At 39.2% G+C, this 16,590-nt stretch overlaps 1 protein-coding gene across 2 annotated transcripts; it reads left to right on the plus strand.

Moving 5' to 3' along the window:
- Window positions 1-1,552: 1,552 nt before the first annotated feature.
- Window positions 1,553-13,057, plus strand: LOC122671966. 2 transcript variants are annotated; one of them, XM_043869459.1, is made up of 5 exons: window positions 1,553-2,027; window positions 5,690-5,840; window positions 11,694-11,917; window positions 12,110-12,283; window positions 12,721-13,057. In XM_043869459.1, the coding sequence occupies exons 1-5, from the start codon at window positions 1,764-1,766 to the stop codon at window positions 12,805-12,807; spliced, it is 900 nt and encodes a 299-aa protein (XP_043725394.1). In that variant the 5' UTR covers window positions 1,553-1,763; the 3' UTR covers window positions 12,808-13,057. The 2 variants fall into 2 exon arrangements, with proteins under 2 accessions (XP_043725394.1, XP_043725395.1); XM_043869460.1 differs by having other exon boundaries at window positions 11,697-11,917.
- The last annotated feature ends 3,533 nt before the right edge of the window (window positions 13,058-16,590 follow it).

Raw genomic sequence — 16,590 nt, forward strand, 5'->3', positions numbered from 1 at the left:
TCAAATTCACTTTATTCAAATAATGTTCTACTCATGGAGTTATACTCGAAAGACATTATGTGTTCATTCCTGACACCAGAATGGTATGAGAGAGTAATGATGTACAGGAAATGTCTTTGTCCAATATTTTTCTTACACACACAATCATAGTTCAGAGGCCGGAGTCTAGCAGAACATTTGTTTGTTAGCCAGTGCAAGTTTCAGTGACTGCATGGATTCTAAATATTGCTGGTTGAACTCTACTGTATTAGCTCGTACCTTTGCTTTTATTGTCATTCTTTTTTCAATTTTTCTCACATGTAAGAGTAAAAGATTGGGCTAAAATTTACAGGCACTTGGTGGATGGTAAAACCTACCGGTGCCCCAACTGGTATTCTGCAAGTCTGCAACCATCTTCAAATTTTTCCTATTCTATTCAATATAGATCTGTAGTTCAGTGTAAACTGAAGCCTATATATTGGTTCTGATTGCTCATTTACATGCCACTATGCCAGACATCCATGGTTTCAGAAATTAGATCAGAATTGGCAGAATTTCGAAGCTGATTCCAATTAGGGAGAGCATTTTCTGTTGGGGGGGGGGGGGGTTGCAAGGGCCACGTGCGCGTGGCAGCCAATGAGAGTCCTTACGTTGGCATTTGGGGGGCGAAATTCCCACTTTTCATAGGGGCATGGCAGCCATTTTGTCCCCCCCTCCCCAACATTGTGTCTAGGCGTGGCCTCCCCCAAAGAACATTTTCCCCTCCAATTAATACTGAAACCTGCAATCTATTTTGGAATTGGGTCATGATCTTCATTTTTGGCCACCATTTTCACCTCCCCTTCTAGTCAATAAAATAGTAAAAAATCAATGAAACAAGCCTTTTCGGATTATGATCTACGTCTTTTGAATATAAAACTTAAAAAATTCATAGGGACTAAAGTTCCTTCTACCACCACCCAGTAAATGGATTCCCACCATCAATAGGGTTCACAAAGCCTCCTAGGTTTTATTATGTTCCTCCAAAAAAATCCTCCAATACTGTCCCAAAACACCAGAATCGAATCGGATTGTACAGATTTACCCTTATTTTTTTAATAAAATTTGGTTTTTATTTCCTTTTTACCCTTTATTCGAACTACTAGATCGATATCAGATTGGTCAAGATTTAACCCCTAGCCAAGTGTATTATTTACCAAAAAGCAAAGAAAACCAAATGTATTAGTTGGTCCGGAACTTGGACCTTTCAACAAGGATCTCTAAACATTATGCGAGAGGAGATTGGACGGTCGGGATTGACAGAAGATATGCTGATGTGGCGGTCTAAGATACGCTGTTAAGGTAGCACAACAATAGAGGGGACCGAACGATCCTTCTCTCCTTCCCCACTCCGCAAGGCATCGCCGCGGGTTTATTTATTTATTTATTTGATGTTAGGCTTAGCCCTTCCGTAGTTCCATGGCCAATAAGAGAGACAGATTCAGAAGAGTAAGAAATAAAAAGGTAGAACCTTTTCGATCCATCTCTCTATAACCCAGACGCCAAAGGAACAAAGGAAACAGAGGCAAACCTTATTATTGCCAACCTTCTCTGTATAGATCTCTCCGGGGGAATTTGAAATCTCTGCCGATTGATTCTGATTTCTGATAAAGGGTATCGAAGATTGGGAATAAAGGAGAGGGAATCGGCGGCGGAGCTGCTCCTGCATGGACGAGCAGAGAACGTTATAGGAGGAGAGGCGAAGCCATCGCTACGATATCAGAAGAGGAGCAGACGACAACAACATGTCTGCCATAGTGTGCGGCAAGAGATCTTTCTTTGAAGACATTCCAACTCCCCCTGTTTCCTCTAAGAGAATCCGCTGTTCTTCCTCTACTTCTCCTATTCGATTCTCTCCTCCAAGGCCTAGCGCTGCTACTTCACCAACATCCAACAACAACTTCTCATCTTTATCGTCTGTATCTGATCAGATTGGTTCAGTTTCTGCGGAAGCATCGACGCACAATCTCAATCATCTCAGAGCTATTTTCCCTGATATGGATGATCAGGTACTTATTTCTTTCGAATATTATTTAATTGTTTTTAAATTGTGAATTAACTGCTAATTTTTTTTTGAATATCTATGCATCTGATACATATTGGACAAGAAATTTGACGAGGAAAATAGGAACTTTTGCATGTCTCTATGACGATTTTAGGGATTTGAGTTGTAATTCATGATAAAGAGGCTGTACCACAGTTTTTTTTATTTTTAAAAAAGAAATGGTGTTTTTCTTTCCTTCCATATCTATATCACATTACCACTTTCACTCTGTCGAGAAAGGGGTATTTTTTTTTTAATATCTATGCCTCTGATATATATTGGACAAGAAATTTGATGAGGAAAATAGGAACTTTTGCATGTCTTTATGACGATTTTAGGGGTTTGAATCGTAATTCATGATAAAGAGGCTGTACCACAGTTTTTTGTTTTGTTTTTTTTAAATGGTGTTTTTCTTTCCTTCCATATCTATGTCACATAACCACTTTCACTCTGTCCAGAAAGGAGTGTTTTTCTATCAGTGTTTATAATCCTTAGAGGTGATTACTGCCTCTAAGAATCTAAGACAGAATATGCCAGCCTTTCTCTGGAGATTTCTGGGGCTAGCTGATAGTTTACATCGATATCTATGTAATTCAGGTACACTAGCTTGGACCAACCCAAACCTGTTTGGGAACCCAGATGGAGATGAATGGAGTCCAGTTTGAGTTTTTGGATCTAGTAGGATTTTAGGAATTTGTGTTATTTGGGGAAGATAATATCTTTTTACGTTATTTTATTCAGTTAGCTACGTAGGAGATTCTTAGAGGCAGTAATCACCTCTAAGGAATATAAACACTGATAGAATAAAATAACTTAAAAAGATATTATCTTCCTATGTAATTCAGGTACACTAGCTTGGACCAACCCAAACCCGTTTGGGAATCCAGATGGAGATGAACAGAGTCCAGTTTGAGTTTTTGGATCTAGTAGGATTTTAGGAATTTGTGTTATTTGGGGAAGATAATATCTTTTTACGTTATTGTAATCAGTTAGCTACGTAGGAAATTTGGTTTCCCAATTTTTCTTAGTTTCCTAATTAGATAGTTAGTTTTTATTTTTAGGAGTCTTTTATTTGTCTTTATATATGGTGTAATCCCATTCCCCATCGTTAGGTAGATTGAAGAATGAATTGAGTGCCTACATGGCTGGTTCTGTGCATTATCCCCCCGCCCTCTTCTTATGCTATTCCTTTCTTTCCCCCTGCAACTCCTGAGATTCATCTCTGCATTCTCCCTTTTACCAGCAGCCCTCCACCACTGTGCATGAAATAGATTGTGGTAGGTTGGATTCTTTAGGTGCCAGCAGGGCCATGATTCTCTATCCTTGGAAGATTGTTAAGAACTAAATCCATGTCTTCAGCTTTCAAGAAGAAAATAAAAATTGTTGTGTTCAGCATTTCAGTAGAAATTCAACAAATCAAACACCTTGAAAGTCACTCTGTAATTGTTGAAATTGCCAGACAATAGTTCTGTTTAAAGCATATGTAGAGCAGTGTGCTATTTAATAATGAAATACTCATACATAACCCAACATAGTCAAGTCATTAGTAAAAAATGGGTAGAAAAGTGCACCAATGGCAAATTAAACAAGTAGATGTTAAACTAAAAGAGATACTTAGTATTAGAGGTTCTGTGCCCTTTACTAATCTTGAGGTGAAGGTTGATTGATTATCATCATGAACTGACTGGAACTGATGTGTCTCACTGGTTTGTGTATTCCCAAGTGCTTTGACAAAATAGGATTATACTGTCAATAAATACATTTATATGCTTCATGAGGCAATGTTTTAGGTCTTGGTTCTGCCCCTGGTTTTGCCAGGCCATGAAACCGAGTTTTGCCAAGATATCGGCTTGTTGGTGTAGTTTTTCCTGTCTTGACTCGGTGGTGGGTTTTGGTGGATAGGTCCTGAAACTTGACATCCACCCTATTTTAAGCCTTCTAAACACAATGGAAACATTAGTTTTGACAAATTCAAACCCAGAATGGTACTTTGACTTTGGACCCTAGGTTGGTAGTCTACGACATAGGTGAGCTCTACCCTAGGCTATTCCACACAATACTTAGATCACATAATTAAAGTAGAGGTGTAAAACAACTTAATTAAGCACTAGGAACTAAAAAACATCAAACCATAAACCATTTACGTATTAGGCATCATATTCATAATCATACATGGTGATGGTTTGACGGTTTGTTAATAATTGGTAGAAACTTGGAAAGAGACATAGATTAAATGATGTTGAAACTTGATGTTCTTGAGATGCAATGCAATTCCCTCTCTTGATGTTGAAGCTTCAATCCTGACTCTCCAAGCTTTAATCTTCAGTTGATGTGAGATTTTCCAATAAAATAAGCACCAAAACCCTCAATTCGAGTTGTTTTTCCTTCACAACAAAGTGAGATAGGTGTCGAGATAGTGCCTTTTTATAGAACTGAGTCGAACCGAGATCGAGATATAACCTAGGTTGCAACAGGGTTGGGTTGAGCTGGGCTTTATAGAACCCTAGCCCAACCTTAACTCTCCTTAGCTGGGCCCCAACCCGACCTTGACTCAGGGCCAAAAAAATCCAACCCTGACTCGCCCTCAGGGTCGGACCGGGCTGACCCTGATTGGCCTTGATCATGGGGAGGGGAAGGAAATGCATGGGCTGGAATGGTCCGGGGAGAAAATTATTAATTTTACGTAAAATAACACTATAATAAAATGTATTATATCACTTATTGTCTTCATATATAATATATTATATAACAAAATGTGGGTGGCGTTTGAAGTTTATAATATATATATATATATATATTATATCAATATATATTTTGTAGTATAACTTAACACAAGGTCGGGCTGGGCCGGGCCAGTTTTAGCCCGAGGCCTCAACCTTAACCCAACCCGACCCTGACTCAGGGCCAGAAATTTCGAGCCTTGACCCGCCCTCAGGGCCAAATATCTTAGCACAGGCCTTGTTCGGGCTTAGGGCGGGTTCGGGCCCACAGGGCCTAATATAACCCGAGATCTTGACCAAGATCTTGCACAAACTATATCGCCTACCATCTCGCCTCGAGACTTCACGAAACTGAAATTTTTACGAGATTCTTGGTGAGATCTCGCCGAGATCTTCTACTATGTCATGTGGGGTGTCCAAAGGCAATTGTATTGTTTTTTACCCAAAATTTGTGCTTCTTGAAATGGTTTCATGCATGAGCACTTATGTTAATTTTAAATTAAAGCAGACATCCTTATTCTCCCCTTGTATTGACTTGAACTAGTTTCTGATAGGGTATGTAGAGTAGGTGTTGACATTTTTGGACTTGCACATAACTGAAAATAACCTTACCTTAGTTTTTGGTTTAAGCGTACTGGCCTACATTGGATAATCATAAATTGTCTTGATTTTCTTTCTAATGTGTTTCACATTATTTAATCAATCTTCTGCAACGATACATAGAGAGATTGAAATAAATTGTGTCTTGTTTTTTTGATATAAATCACATTAACTTCTTATGCTAGTTTGCTTGGGAATATCTCCCTGTTACATGTAGTTCTCCACTTGTACTAAAGATAGATTGTCATGCTGTTTTTGAAAATATCTGACACCTTTGCTTCATTTTTTGATATATTTCCCTTTTCAGCTTCTTGAGAGAGCACTTGAAGAATGTGGCAATGATTTAGATTACGCCATCAAGAGTTTGAATGAGCTTCGTTTAGGATCAACAGATAGAGAGTTAGGTGCTGCTGTAGATAAATCTCCACCAAATATTGATTCTCAAATACCATCACAAGGTATGTGTTTTGCACTGAACTAAATTTGTTATTTTATGACTACTTCAATGTGTAATACTTCTGATATGAACCCGAGGTCGAAACCCTAAGGTTGGGGTTGCTATGGGCCCACCCAACAACTAAATAACTCAAATCAAGGATTGAGCGGCAGAATTGTAAATAGTATGAACAGTGCAGGGTTCCTTTTGGTAATAAAACAGAATTAGGATTTAAAGGAGACAAAGTGCTCAAACTGTGGGTAATTCCAGAATTAAAATAAGAACAAGGGGAAAATATAATTAATATATATGAAAGGAGAAGGGGACGATATTAAGATATACACCTAAGGTTGTCTTCAACCTATCTATCGAACCAGCGGGGGAGGGCGTTCGAGTTCGACAGTGAAAAGGCTCCGAATCAAGAAATCTGGCACACTGGAGGGTGGGGACCAACCACAGCAAAGGCTCCCTGATGCAGTTAGAAGATGGGTCAAATAGGGATTTTTTTTTTAAAATATTATTTTATTCATGTTACTAGAATCGTAGGAAGGTAAGAGTCCAGTTTTATTTAAGTTTGTTTTGGATTAAATAGTTGGAGTCTAGGTTATTTCAGTTTCAAAGTAGGAATAGGATTTCTTTTCTTTAATTCTATAAAAGAGCTTGTACTCCCTCGATGGAGAAGGTGGTTTTGAATGAATGAAAAACGAGTTAGTTGGAGTTGCTTACCATAGCTTGGCTGCTTGGCTTTCCTCTATTCACCCTCTTCGAACGCTTCTTCTTTTTCTTCTTTCATTCTTCCTATCATTTTCCCAATCTCAGGTTTTGTTATAGCAGAGTAGGGTATAACAGAGAGCTTGATGGAACTCCCTCGGCAGAGCTCTGTCTGGTTCAATACCTTGGTTGAAGGAAGGGCTTTAATAGGTGATCAGAACCCTGGAATTTCTTCCCCCAAACCCTTCTCTGTTGCGAGCAAGTAAACCAGTTGCAGATCTGATTTCCCTTTTACCGCCATATCCAGTTCTGGAGTTGGTCTTTGTGTTTGTGCTTACCTGATGGTGTCTCTATAATCTGGAAACAATTTCGCTAAGGATTACAAACCCTTTCGAAGCTTTTGTGTGCAATTGGAGCTTGAGTTGGAGGCCTGAATCAATCACACGGAACTTCCTTCATCGCTGGTTCGGTTGTGCTCACAGGTTGAAGACGATCTCTATTTCCATTGGTAAATAAACCACTTTATTTCACTCTTTTCCATTTTACCCTTTTCTTCGTCTAATATGACTTATATCCACATTTTGTTTCTCCATTCCAAAACTACCCCTTTTACTCATTTGTTACCTTTCCTATGTTTGTTCTAGTTTTTTGTGTTTCTATTAATTAAAAATCAGCTATCTCTCCTTTACAACTTCAGATTAATTACAATACTGCCACTCCAAATATCGCTTTCAGTTATTTACCATTCTGCCATTGCTGTTATAAAACTTCAATTATCATTTGCCACTTGGCCCACTTGTGTTTAGATTTGAGTGGTTTCCTTGCTTGGGTGGGCCCGCAAGCTATCTAGTAAAGGTTAAGTCAACCCAGGATCACACCACTTCCTGAAACCCAGGTATGGGCGAACTCACCACTATATTGTGGTTTTCAAAACTTTGCTGGCGGACATTTCAGAACCTGGTAGAAGCTCTGTTTTAATCTCACAAGAGGGAGGGTATCAGGTTCGAGGTTCTAGGGATGGAATCACCCTGGAGATGTGATTCAACCCTTGTTTCACTGAGCAGTCTGGATTGTCCTAATGGAACCTCACAAAACTAATCAAGGCTCGCTACTGTCGATGCAAGGTCGACCTTAGGCCACACTAGGTTTTACCAGATGGAAGAAAAGAGATAACTAAGGGAAGAAAATAACAAACAGCAAGGAAGAAAAGGAGATGTCGTACCTTAACGGAGGGAAGAGAAGAGTAGAGAGAAGAACACAACAGCCTACAGGCCACGTAACACTCCACTACAACTCCAATTCCCAATCAAATCTATTGTTCAATCCCTTTTCACCGAGTGGTTACAGTGGATATATAGAAGAAAAGAAATTGCATTCAACTAGGAAACCAAACAAACCAGGAAACTAAAACCAAATTGGAAACTACCAAATAACTCCTATGTTATCTACTCAAAGGGAAAAAAAACGACAAATTAAACCAAATTGGTACATCTATAACTGTTGATTACTACGGTGCACAGACTTTCGTTGCATCTCACTCTGGTCTTAAAATACTATTGCGACTCCAATCATCCTTGTCATAACTCTGTGTAACCAAAAGTGGACGAACAATGCAACAATGTTGCTGCTCTCCATAACTATCATTGTTATTGACTTCAGTAGACTCATGCTCATGCTCTAACTCCAGATGTACTATCTTGTTCCTTTGTTGCTCTTTGGAAGCAATAGCCATGAGTTCTTCCTTACCAACAAAAGCAACCAGATGCTAAGGACATTGAGTAGACAAATGCCCTTACCCCTTGCATGTGAAGCACTATATCTCAGCCCTTGTCTTTGAAGGGAGTCTGTCATCTGAGGTAGAGAATAAGGACACTTTGGCCTCGAAGATGCCATATATGAACCGCTAACCTGTGGCTTACTGGATGATTTTCCCTGGGGAGAAGATTGTTGCTGACTGGAGTTATTATCCTAAGGGGAAGTATTTGCAAAAGTCTTCCGAGTGTATGGCCACTCCAAACTTTCTTCTACCTGATATGCCACCTGTACAACATCCTACATTGTAGACAGTCGACTAGATGCTAGTGCATCATTGATTGATTTTAAGGGTACAATCCATTGCGGAACTGTGCCCACCAATACCTCCTCATCCCATAGAACTGTGCCACCAATACCTCATCCCACTCAAAATCAAATCGATTGGCTAAATAGTAAGTAAAATCTGGCTACATATTCCTCAAATGTCATACTTTTCCTATCTCAGTTGTGCAAACTTGAGGTGCATGCAGTATTTGTAGTTTGTATGCAGGAAACTCCGATTCATGGCTTCACTCATCTTAGCCCAAGTAGTTATTTACCCGATGCCTCGAGTCCGATTCTATTGTTGGTGTTCCTATGCAAACAGAATCTTTCTGGCCTTGGTCATCCTGTGCCATCTGAAAAATATCTCCAAACTGTGAACCCTGTCAAGATACCTCTCTGGGTTGTTATACCCATAAAAATCGAGAACGTCTAGCTTCACTCCCTCTTTCAGCTCCATATAGAGAGGATCATCATATCAACCAACTCCATATGGTGGTGGTGGTGTTACATGCGACAAGCATTGTGGGGGTAGAGTTGGAAGAATCTCAAGACTGCATGAGACTCTTTCCTTTATCTGAAGCCACCAGTCGGTCAATTGAAGTTTGCATAGATGCCATCATAGTCTGGAGGGAATTGATAGCTGTGTTGAGGATATCAACACGATCTGTGAGGTTGGCAATCTCTGTCTCGCTTTCATCTTTATAAGAATTAAGCTATTGGAGAATCTCATTGTTGGCCACCATGGTTAAGATATGGAGGATAATTTCGGCCCTGATACCAATTGACACGAACCCGGGGTTGAAACCCTAAGGTTGGGGTCACCATGGGCCCACCCAAACACTAAATAACTCAAATCAACGATTTTGTGGCAGAAGTGTAAATATTATGAACAGTGTAGTGTTCTTTTTTGTTAATAAAACAGAATTAGGACTAAAGGAGGCAAGTGCTCAAATTGGGGGTAATTTTGGAATTAAAATAAGAACAACTGAATAATATATTAAAGAAGTAGGGGTAGGTATGTAAGTCAACTTGCAGATAGGAGGGGGGCTTAAGATATATGCCAGAGGTTGTCATCAACCTTTGTCTATCGAACCAGCAAGGGAAGGCATTCGAGTTCGACAGAGAAAAGCCCCCAACTCAAGAAACCCGGCACACCGAGGGTGGGGATCGAACCATGGTGAAGGCTCCCTGAAATCCAATTATGGGCGAACTCAATATTCATCCTAACAACTATATTAGGGTTTTCAAAACTTCGGTGGCGGTCGTTGGAGAACCTAGTAGTTCTGTTTTAATCTCACAACATGGAGGGTATCAGGTTTGAGGTTCTAGGGATGGAATCACCATGGAGATGCAAGTCAATCTTTGGTTCACTGACGGTCTGGGCTGTCCTGATGGAACCCCACGAAATCAATCAGGTCACATTACTGTTGACGCAAGGTCGACCTTAGGCCACACTAGGTTTAGTAGATGGGAAGAAGAGAAATAAGAAAGGGGAGAAAATAACGAACAGCAAGGAAGAAAAGAAGTAGGAGGGAGGAGATGATGTACCTTAGTGGTGGGAAGATAGATAGAATAGAGATAAAGAAGAACAGGCCACACAACACTCCACTTTATCTCCTATTCCAAATCAAATATATTGTTCAATACCTTTCGACCGGGTGGTTACAGTGCATATATAAAAGAAAAGAAACTGCATTCATTTAGGGAACCAAACAAACTAGGCAACTAAATCCAACTTGCAGACTACCAAATAATTCCTATGTAATCTACTCAGAGAATAAAACATTACAAATTAAACCCAAACAAAAAATTAAACTTCTACCAGCCTTTATTAGCCCAAAAAACCCGGGTGGGGCCTGTTCCGTCTAGGCTTGGGTTTCCAAACCCGGTCATGTTTGTCCAAAGACTCTACTGTCACTGCATCAACTTCACTTGTTTCTTATAGAAGTTAAAGAAAAGGACCATTTGGAAGGATTGCGTAATGGGTCCTGGTTTGCAGATAGAGTTCATCTTATCTCTGGTCATGAATCATGTCGCAGCTGTTTGTGACAAAATCTCATGCCATAAACTACAATGTTGGTTAACCTCCCATTTCATTGGTCAAATTTCACTTCAGAGGCTCAAAACAATTAGGGTAGGTGCCTTATATTGAGTTCAAAGTGGTGATGACACAGTTACAGAACTGCCACTAGATTCAATTAAAGTTAAATAACATTCTTGTAAATTAAACTTTCAAGTCACTTTGAACTCCTTGCTGTGCTTACTTCAAGCTGAAACTTGACCAGTGAGATAGGTGTTGGGTCCTCTATCACATGATTTATGCCGATTCAAATTTGGCCATGTGGCAAGGAACCTTGTGACAAAACAAAAATTTGAATGGAGGCTTCTGATGTATAGTTTCTTCCTTGTTTGTAAATCACTTTCTTCACTGAAAATTTGTATATCAAAAGTCTATCTGTTGTCTACTAGCTTAGATTCTGAGACAAGTAGAAAGTTATTTGTGTGATGGGAAATTTTTCAGTATTCTATGATGTGACATATAATGTTGTGCAGATGGATTAAAAACTGGATTGGATGTTGGATTTGAAGGGGTCTTGTTCTGCTCTGACTGCTGGTTTTCACTAAATTGGATAACCATGAATGGGATAGGTGGCAGGTTCCTGTTCAACTGTTTTGACTGGACAGGCGGTTACGTCTTTTAACCCTGTGGGGATTGGGTAATAAATAAAGGGCAAACTCTCTTTGAATTTAAGGCATATCCTATGCCTACTCACATCCTTATATTTTTTCTCTTTTTTCTCCTTGGAAAAATGAATAAAAAATGTTTTTGTGTGTAGGCGTAGGAAAGGCCTCAAGTACAGAGAACTCTTTCCCATAAATAAATTATAGTATTTATGTCTTAATGCATTGATTGGAAAACTGGATTAACAGCTGTATGGAATTCTAAAAAGCATGTTGACAAGCTAAATAATTGTATGATTTTTTTTATCAGACAATTTGATTATCTGCTGTTGTGGCCTGAAACTGCATCCTCTGTTGTTTTTTGGCATCTGTTGAGTTTTAACTGAATTCTCATTCGACTTAGCAGGTGTACCGATCAATAATGGGGATGTTGCATCTTCTGAGGATCCATTGGGTTTAGATAACCTTCAGATGGATGGTTCTGAATGGGTGGAACTATTTGTCAGAGAAATGATGACTGCCTCTAATATGGAGGATGCCAGAGCCCGTGCTTCGAGAGTGCTTGAGGTTTTGGAGAAGAACATTCATGCCCGTGCTGGTGCTGAAGCAGCACAAAGTTTTCATAAGGTGGATATATATTTATGGGAAAAAGATTGCCATGACTCTCACTAACAAATTTTTTCCCACCACGTCATTGGTGGGAAACTGTACTCTGGCGTTGTAGCAATCCATATCCATATATTTATTGTTGTGCACACTTCACTATTTGAAAATTTAATTGCAGTTGATGATGAGCTGAACTTACATTGTGGTTGTTAGGAAAATATGATGCTGAAGGAACAAGTGGAAGCACTGATCCGGGAGAACACCATTCTGAAACGCGCTGTAGCTATACAGCACGAACGTCAGAAAGAGTACGAAGATAGGACCCAGGAATTGCAGCATTTGAAGCAGTTGGTGTCTCAGTACCAGGAACAGTTGAGGACACTTGAGGTGAAAATTAAACCATAGTGTCAGATGAACCTAACCATTTTGACTGTGCATGGAAGAAATCCATTTATGTCTACAGTAATGGAGACCCAATTAGCAGGCTAGGTCATGGATCAGTTTTTGACTCTATGGTGTGGACCCATTGATCCATGCTTTCCAGATGGATGAAGATGGCTCTGGCCATTGTATATAATGTTAAGGGTTTCTGTCCAGTCTGCTAGAACCTCTGCACCCCACTCTCCCCCCCCCCCCCCCAAGAAAAAAAACCTAATCAGAGGGATATAGAGCTTTATATACACACTGAATTCTAAATTGCAATCCAGTTTCGGGGGTGTCAATGTTTGTTTCTGTTTATATGTTTGTTTGTGTGTGCTATATAATTAGAGTGATCCATGTGGCTTGTTTCTAATCTCGAGTGGTGTATTTTCTTTGTGGTTTAGGTGAATAACTATGCCCTGACAATGCATTTGAGGCAGACTCAGCAAAGCAGCTCCATCCCTGGCCGTTTTCATCCTGATGTCTTCTAGTAATTTAACATTTTATGAGGGGGAGATAAGGGCGACAGCTCCAGTTAATATCATTTATTCATCTCGTGTTCTGTTGTTGATCTGTGATCACCTGTCTTTGTGTTTATATAAACAGAATTTAAAAATATTCCTGGTGTACTTGCCAGCTGAGGCCAGCAACTTGTTTTATTGCGGCCCTCTTGAAGCCTTGGCAAGCTTCTTAATCTAAATGCCTGTTAGATTCATGAACGTCAAGTAGAGTGCTTGTTCGTTACTTTCTTGTTTATTTTTCATACTAAACTTGTTCAGGTAGGTGTTGAGACATTCCCCTAAAGCCAAATACATGGATTCGGTTGATGACTTCGAATGTCTTTCACGAGGTTGTCCATTCCTGTTTGTTTTTTATGCGATGTTTGTGGATGATTCTTTGTTCCAAAATTTGTTGGAAGCTGTTTCTCGTCTTTGAGGAAGCAACCAAAATTTTAGTAACTATACAAGCACACAAATTTATAGCATGCACTTTTAGGATCTTAATGAATCAAAGATTACAAATTAGATCTAGAAAAACAAGCATGGTGGATAATAGCTGTTTTTAGACTAACAGAACAGACTCAAGAGAGTTCAATCCAAACAACAAATCAAACTGAAAAGACTATAAATCAGATGAGAATTCACAAACCAACCAACTGATGTTAAATATTTTCCTGAAAACGGGAAAGAAATGGTTATTCAAATTAATCAAAATGGTTCACAATTTCATTTGTTGGGCTATCACAGCCTTCTGGGCACTGAAGGAGATGTGCATAAGAGGTGCTAATGCTTCGCTAAAAGCAACTGATATTGAACATTTTTGCTTGCTACTTATGATGAAATTATTTTTTTCTGTAAGTATATACTACATGGGAAAAAGAATGTTAACCGGTCACATGGTTCCTGTGCCTACACACAGGATCGTGTGAAATTACTGCTCTGTCCCGAACAAACTGAAAAATCCAAATCAGTCAAATGTTCCTGCACATGTTCTTATTGGCCTCCATGCTGGTTTAGGCACTATACAATGATTGCCCTTTGTGACCGCTATGTTCTTGATTCGAGTTCAAGGAACAAAACTCCAGAATTTAAAGAGTTGCAGAGAATAGACAGAAGAAAAAGAAGAGAGAAACATTGAGTTATTTCTTTATTGCCTTTCATCAAGAATACACTTGCCATTAGAGTTTGTTACAATCCAACAAACCAATTAACTAATTTTTCGAACTAACCGTGAGCTGTCGAGCATCAAATCCTCTCAGCCAACTTGGTTTCTTCACGTTTCTCTTGGGTCTAGAATCTTCTCCACGTGCTCTGTTTTGCTTTCTGGTATCATTTTCGTCGCCATTAAAAAACACTTCGTCCTCAAGGTGCAAAGATAGATATAGTTTCTCGAATCATCAGTATCCTCCCATGAATCTTCTTCTAATGGTAATGTTTTTCCACTGTATTAGTCATGGAAAATCTAGGATCATTGCCTTGGAACCTTTCTTTCACCAATGATGGCAAATGGCTCAAACTTAGGTTGATTGTCCACACTGTCAATAGGTAATTCAAGAGGCTCATTGGAAGTGCTAGGGATCCCTTTGAATGGTGTAAGCATAGACACATGAAAGACTGAATGAATCTTGGAACCTACTGGAAGCTATAGTTTATAAGCCACTGGTCCAATTCTCTTGAAGGTTTGAAAATGACCAAAATACTTCTTGCCGAGTTTGTTTGTGGATCTGTTGGCAGCAGTTATTTGTCTATACAATTGTAACGTTACCAATACTAAGTCTCCCACCTGCAGTTGAATATAAATTCTGTGTAGGTCAGCCTTAGCTTTCAATTTAGATTGAGCGGAGTGTAAGTGGATTTTGAGCTACTGTAATATCTCATCCTTGGTGCCCAAGTCGTGGTCCAATGCTTCCAATTTGGTACTACCTCTACAATATGCTGGTATAGAAGGTGGTACTCTTCCAAAAACAACTTTAAAAGGTGTCATTTCAATGGAAGAATGAAATGCAGTATTATAATGTAATTCAGCCCAACTCAAAATCTTATACCAGTGTGTAGGTTGATCTGCTACAAATGCTTTGAGATATTGTTCAAGACGCTTGTTGACAACCTCAGACTGGCCATCAGTTTGCGGGTGATAAGCTGAACTCATTTTCAGTTTTGAACCTTGCAATTGAAAGAGCTCTTGCCAAAATTGACTTAGGAAAATGGCATCCTATCGCTCACAATGGATCTTGGAAAACCATGTGGTTTACATACTATTTCCATAAAAGCAGCTGCTACTTTACTGGCATTATAATGTTTTTGTAAAGGGCCGAAATGGGCAAATTTTGAGAATCTGTCCACCACTACTAATATGACTGTGTACCCATGTGAGAGGGGAAGATGGGTAATGAAATTCATACTAATATCTTCCCAAACCTGTTCTAGAGTAGGTAAAGGTTGCAATAAATCAAATGGTAGCGCAGTAGTGCTCTTGATCTGCTGACAAGGAAGACACTGTTGCACAAATTTGTGCACATCCTGCTTCATTCCCTTCCAGTAGAAATTTGTACCCAATCTGATATAACTTTTATGTATTCCAGCATGACCACCTGTAGGTGTTGAGTGGAATTCCTTCATCAGTAAGGTCTTGAGCTTAGATTGAGTTCTGAAGAAAATTTTGTTCCGATAGGATAAGAGGCCATCCCTTACGGACACTCTGCAAATTGTTGAGGTTGAGCTGAAATATTTTCTATCAATTTTGTGATGTTTGGATCCCTCTCATTCTCTTGCTTTAATTGATCAAAAAACTCAAAAATTGGGCATGAAATAGCCATAATGCTTGATTGACTTGTTCTAGGAGTATGCAATTGGGACAGTACATCAGCAACAACATTTTCCCTCCTTGATTTATATACAATTTCATTCTTGTATCCTAGAAGCTTTGACAAGTAGTGTTGTTCCGCAGGAGTTTGTATTATTTGATCCATCAGACCTCTCAATCTCTTCTGGTCGGTGTGGATGTAGATTTTACTCCCCAAAAAATACTGCCTCCACTATGCTACTGCAGAAGTGATGGCATACAATTCTCTGATATAAGTAATTCTCTTTGCATCCTAGGACATAACTTCTTGCTAAAAAAGGCAATAGGATGCCCCTGTTGCTGCAACACAACACCTATTCCTGTTTCCGATGCATCAGTCTCCAAAGTAGAAGGTTGAGTAAAATTAGGCAGAACTAATATTGGTGCTTCAGTCATAGCTTTCTTCAATGATTCAAAAGCATGTTTGGCTTGATGGTTCCTTGAAAACCCTTCCTTCTTCAATAGATCAGTGAGTGGAGCTACTATAGAAGCATAGCATTTGATGAATCTTCTATAGTAACCTGTGAGACCTAAAAAACCCCTCATTTGTTTCTGGTTTGCTGATATAGACCAGTTGATCATAGCCTCCACTTTAGAGATTACATGGCCCAAGTATTCAATGGTGTTGGAATATGGGTATTAATGTAACATGGGTCGACCCAGGATATATGGTCGACCCATGGGGTATTTTCTATTCTAGTTGTTTTTCTCTATTCTAGTTAATTAGGGTATTATTGTAATTGTTCTATTCTGGATCTTTCTCCAAATCTATTATAAACAAATCGTGGAGGGCTATCATATTGATAAGCCATTCCAATTACTTCTTCATGGTATCAGAGCCAAAACCGATACCTAAGAAATAAATCCCAAATTCCAAAAATCGATCTCCCTTCTTGAACTTGATTTTTGCCTTCCTCCATCTCTTCCCTTCA

This window comes from Telopea speciosissima, chromosome 8 (assembly GCF_018873765.1).
Source record: "Telopea speciosissima isolate NSW1024214 ecotype Mountain lineage chromosome 8, Tspe_v1, whole genome shotgun sequence".
Taxonomy (NCBI): Eukaryota; Viridiplantae; Streptophyta; class Magnoliopsida; order Proteales; family Proteaceae; genus Telopea; species Telopea speciosissima.

Bases quoted from the DNA above. Each gene is read 5' to 3' on its own strand.
- LOC122671966 (XM_043869459.1), top strand. From the start codon at position 1,764: ATGTCTGCCATAGTGTGCGGCAAGAGATCTTTCTTTGAAGACATTCCA. The intron at 2,028-5,689 runs GTACTTATTTCT...TTCCCTTTTCAG, and splicing joins TCCCTGATATGGATGATCAG to CTTCTTGAGAGAGCACTTGA. The intron at 12,284-12,720 runs GTGAAAATTAAA...TTTGTGGTTTAG, and splicing joins AACAGTTGAGGACACTTGAG to GTGAATAACTATGCCCTGAC.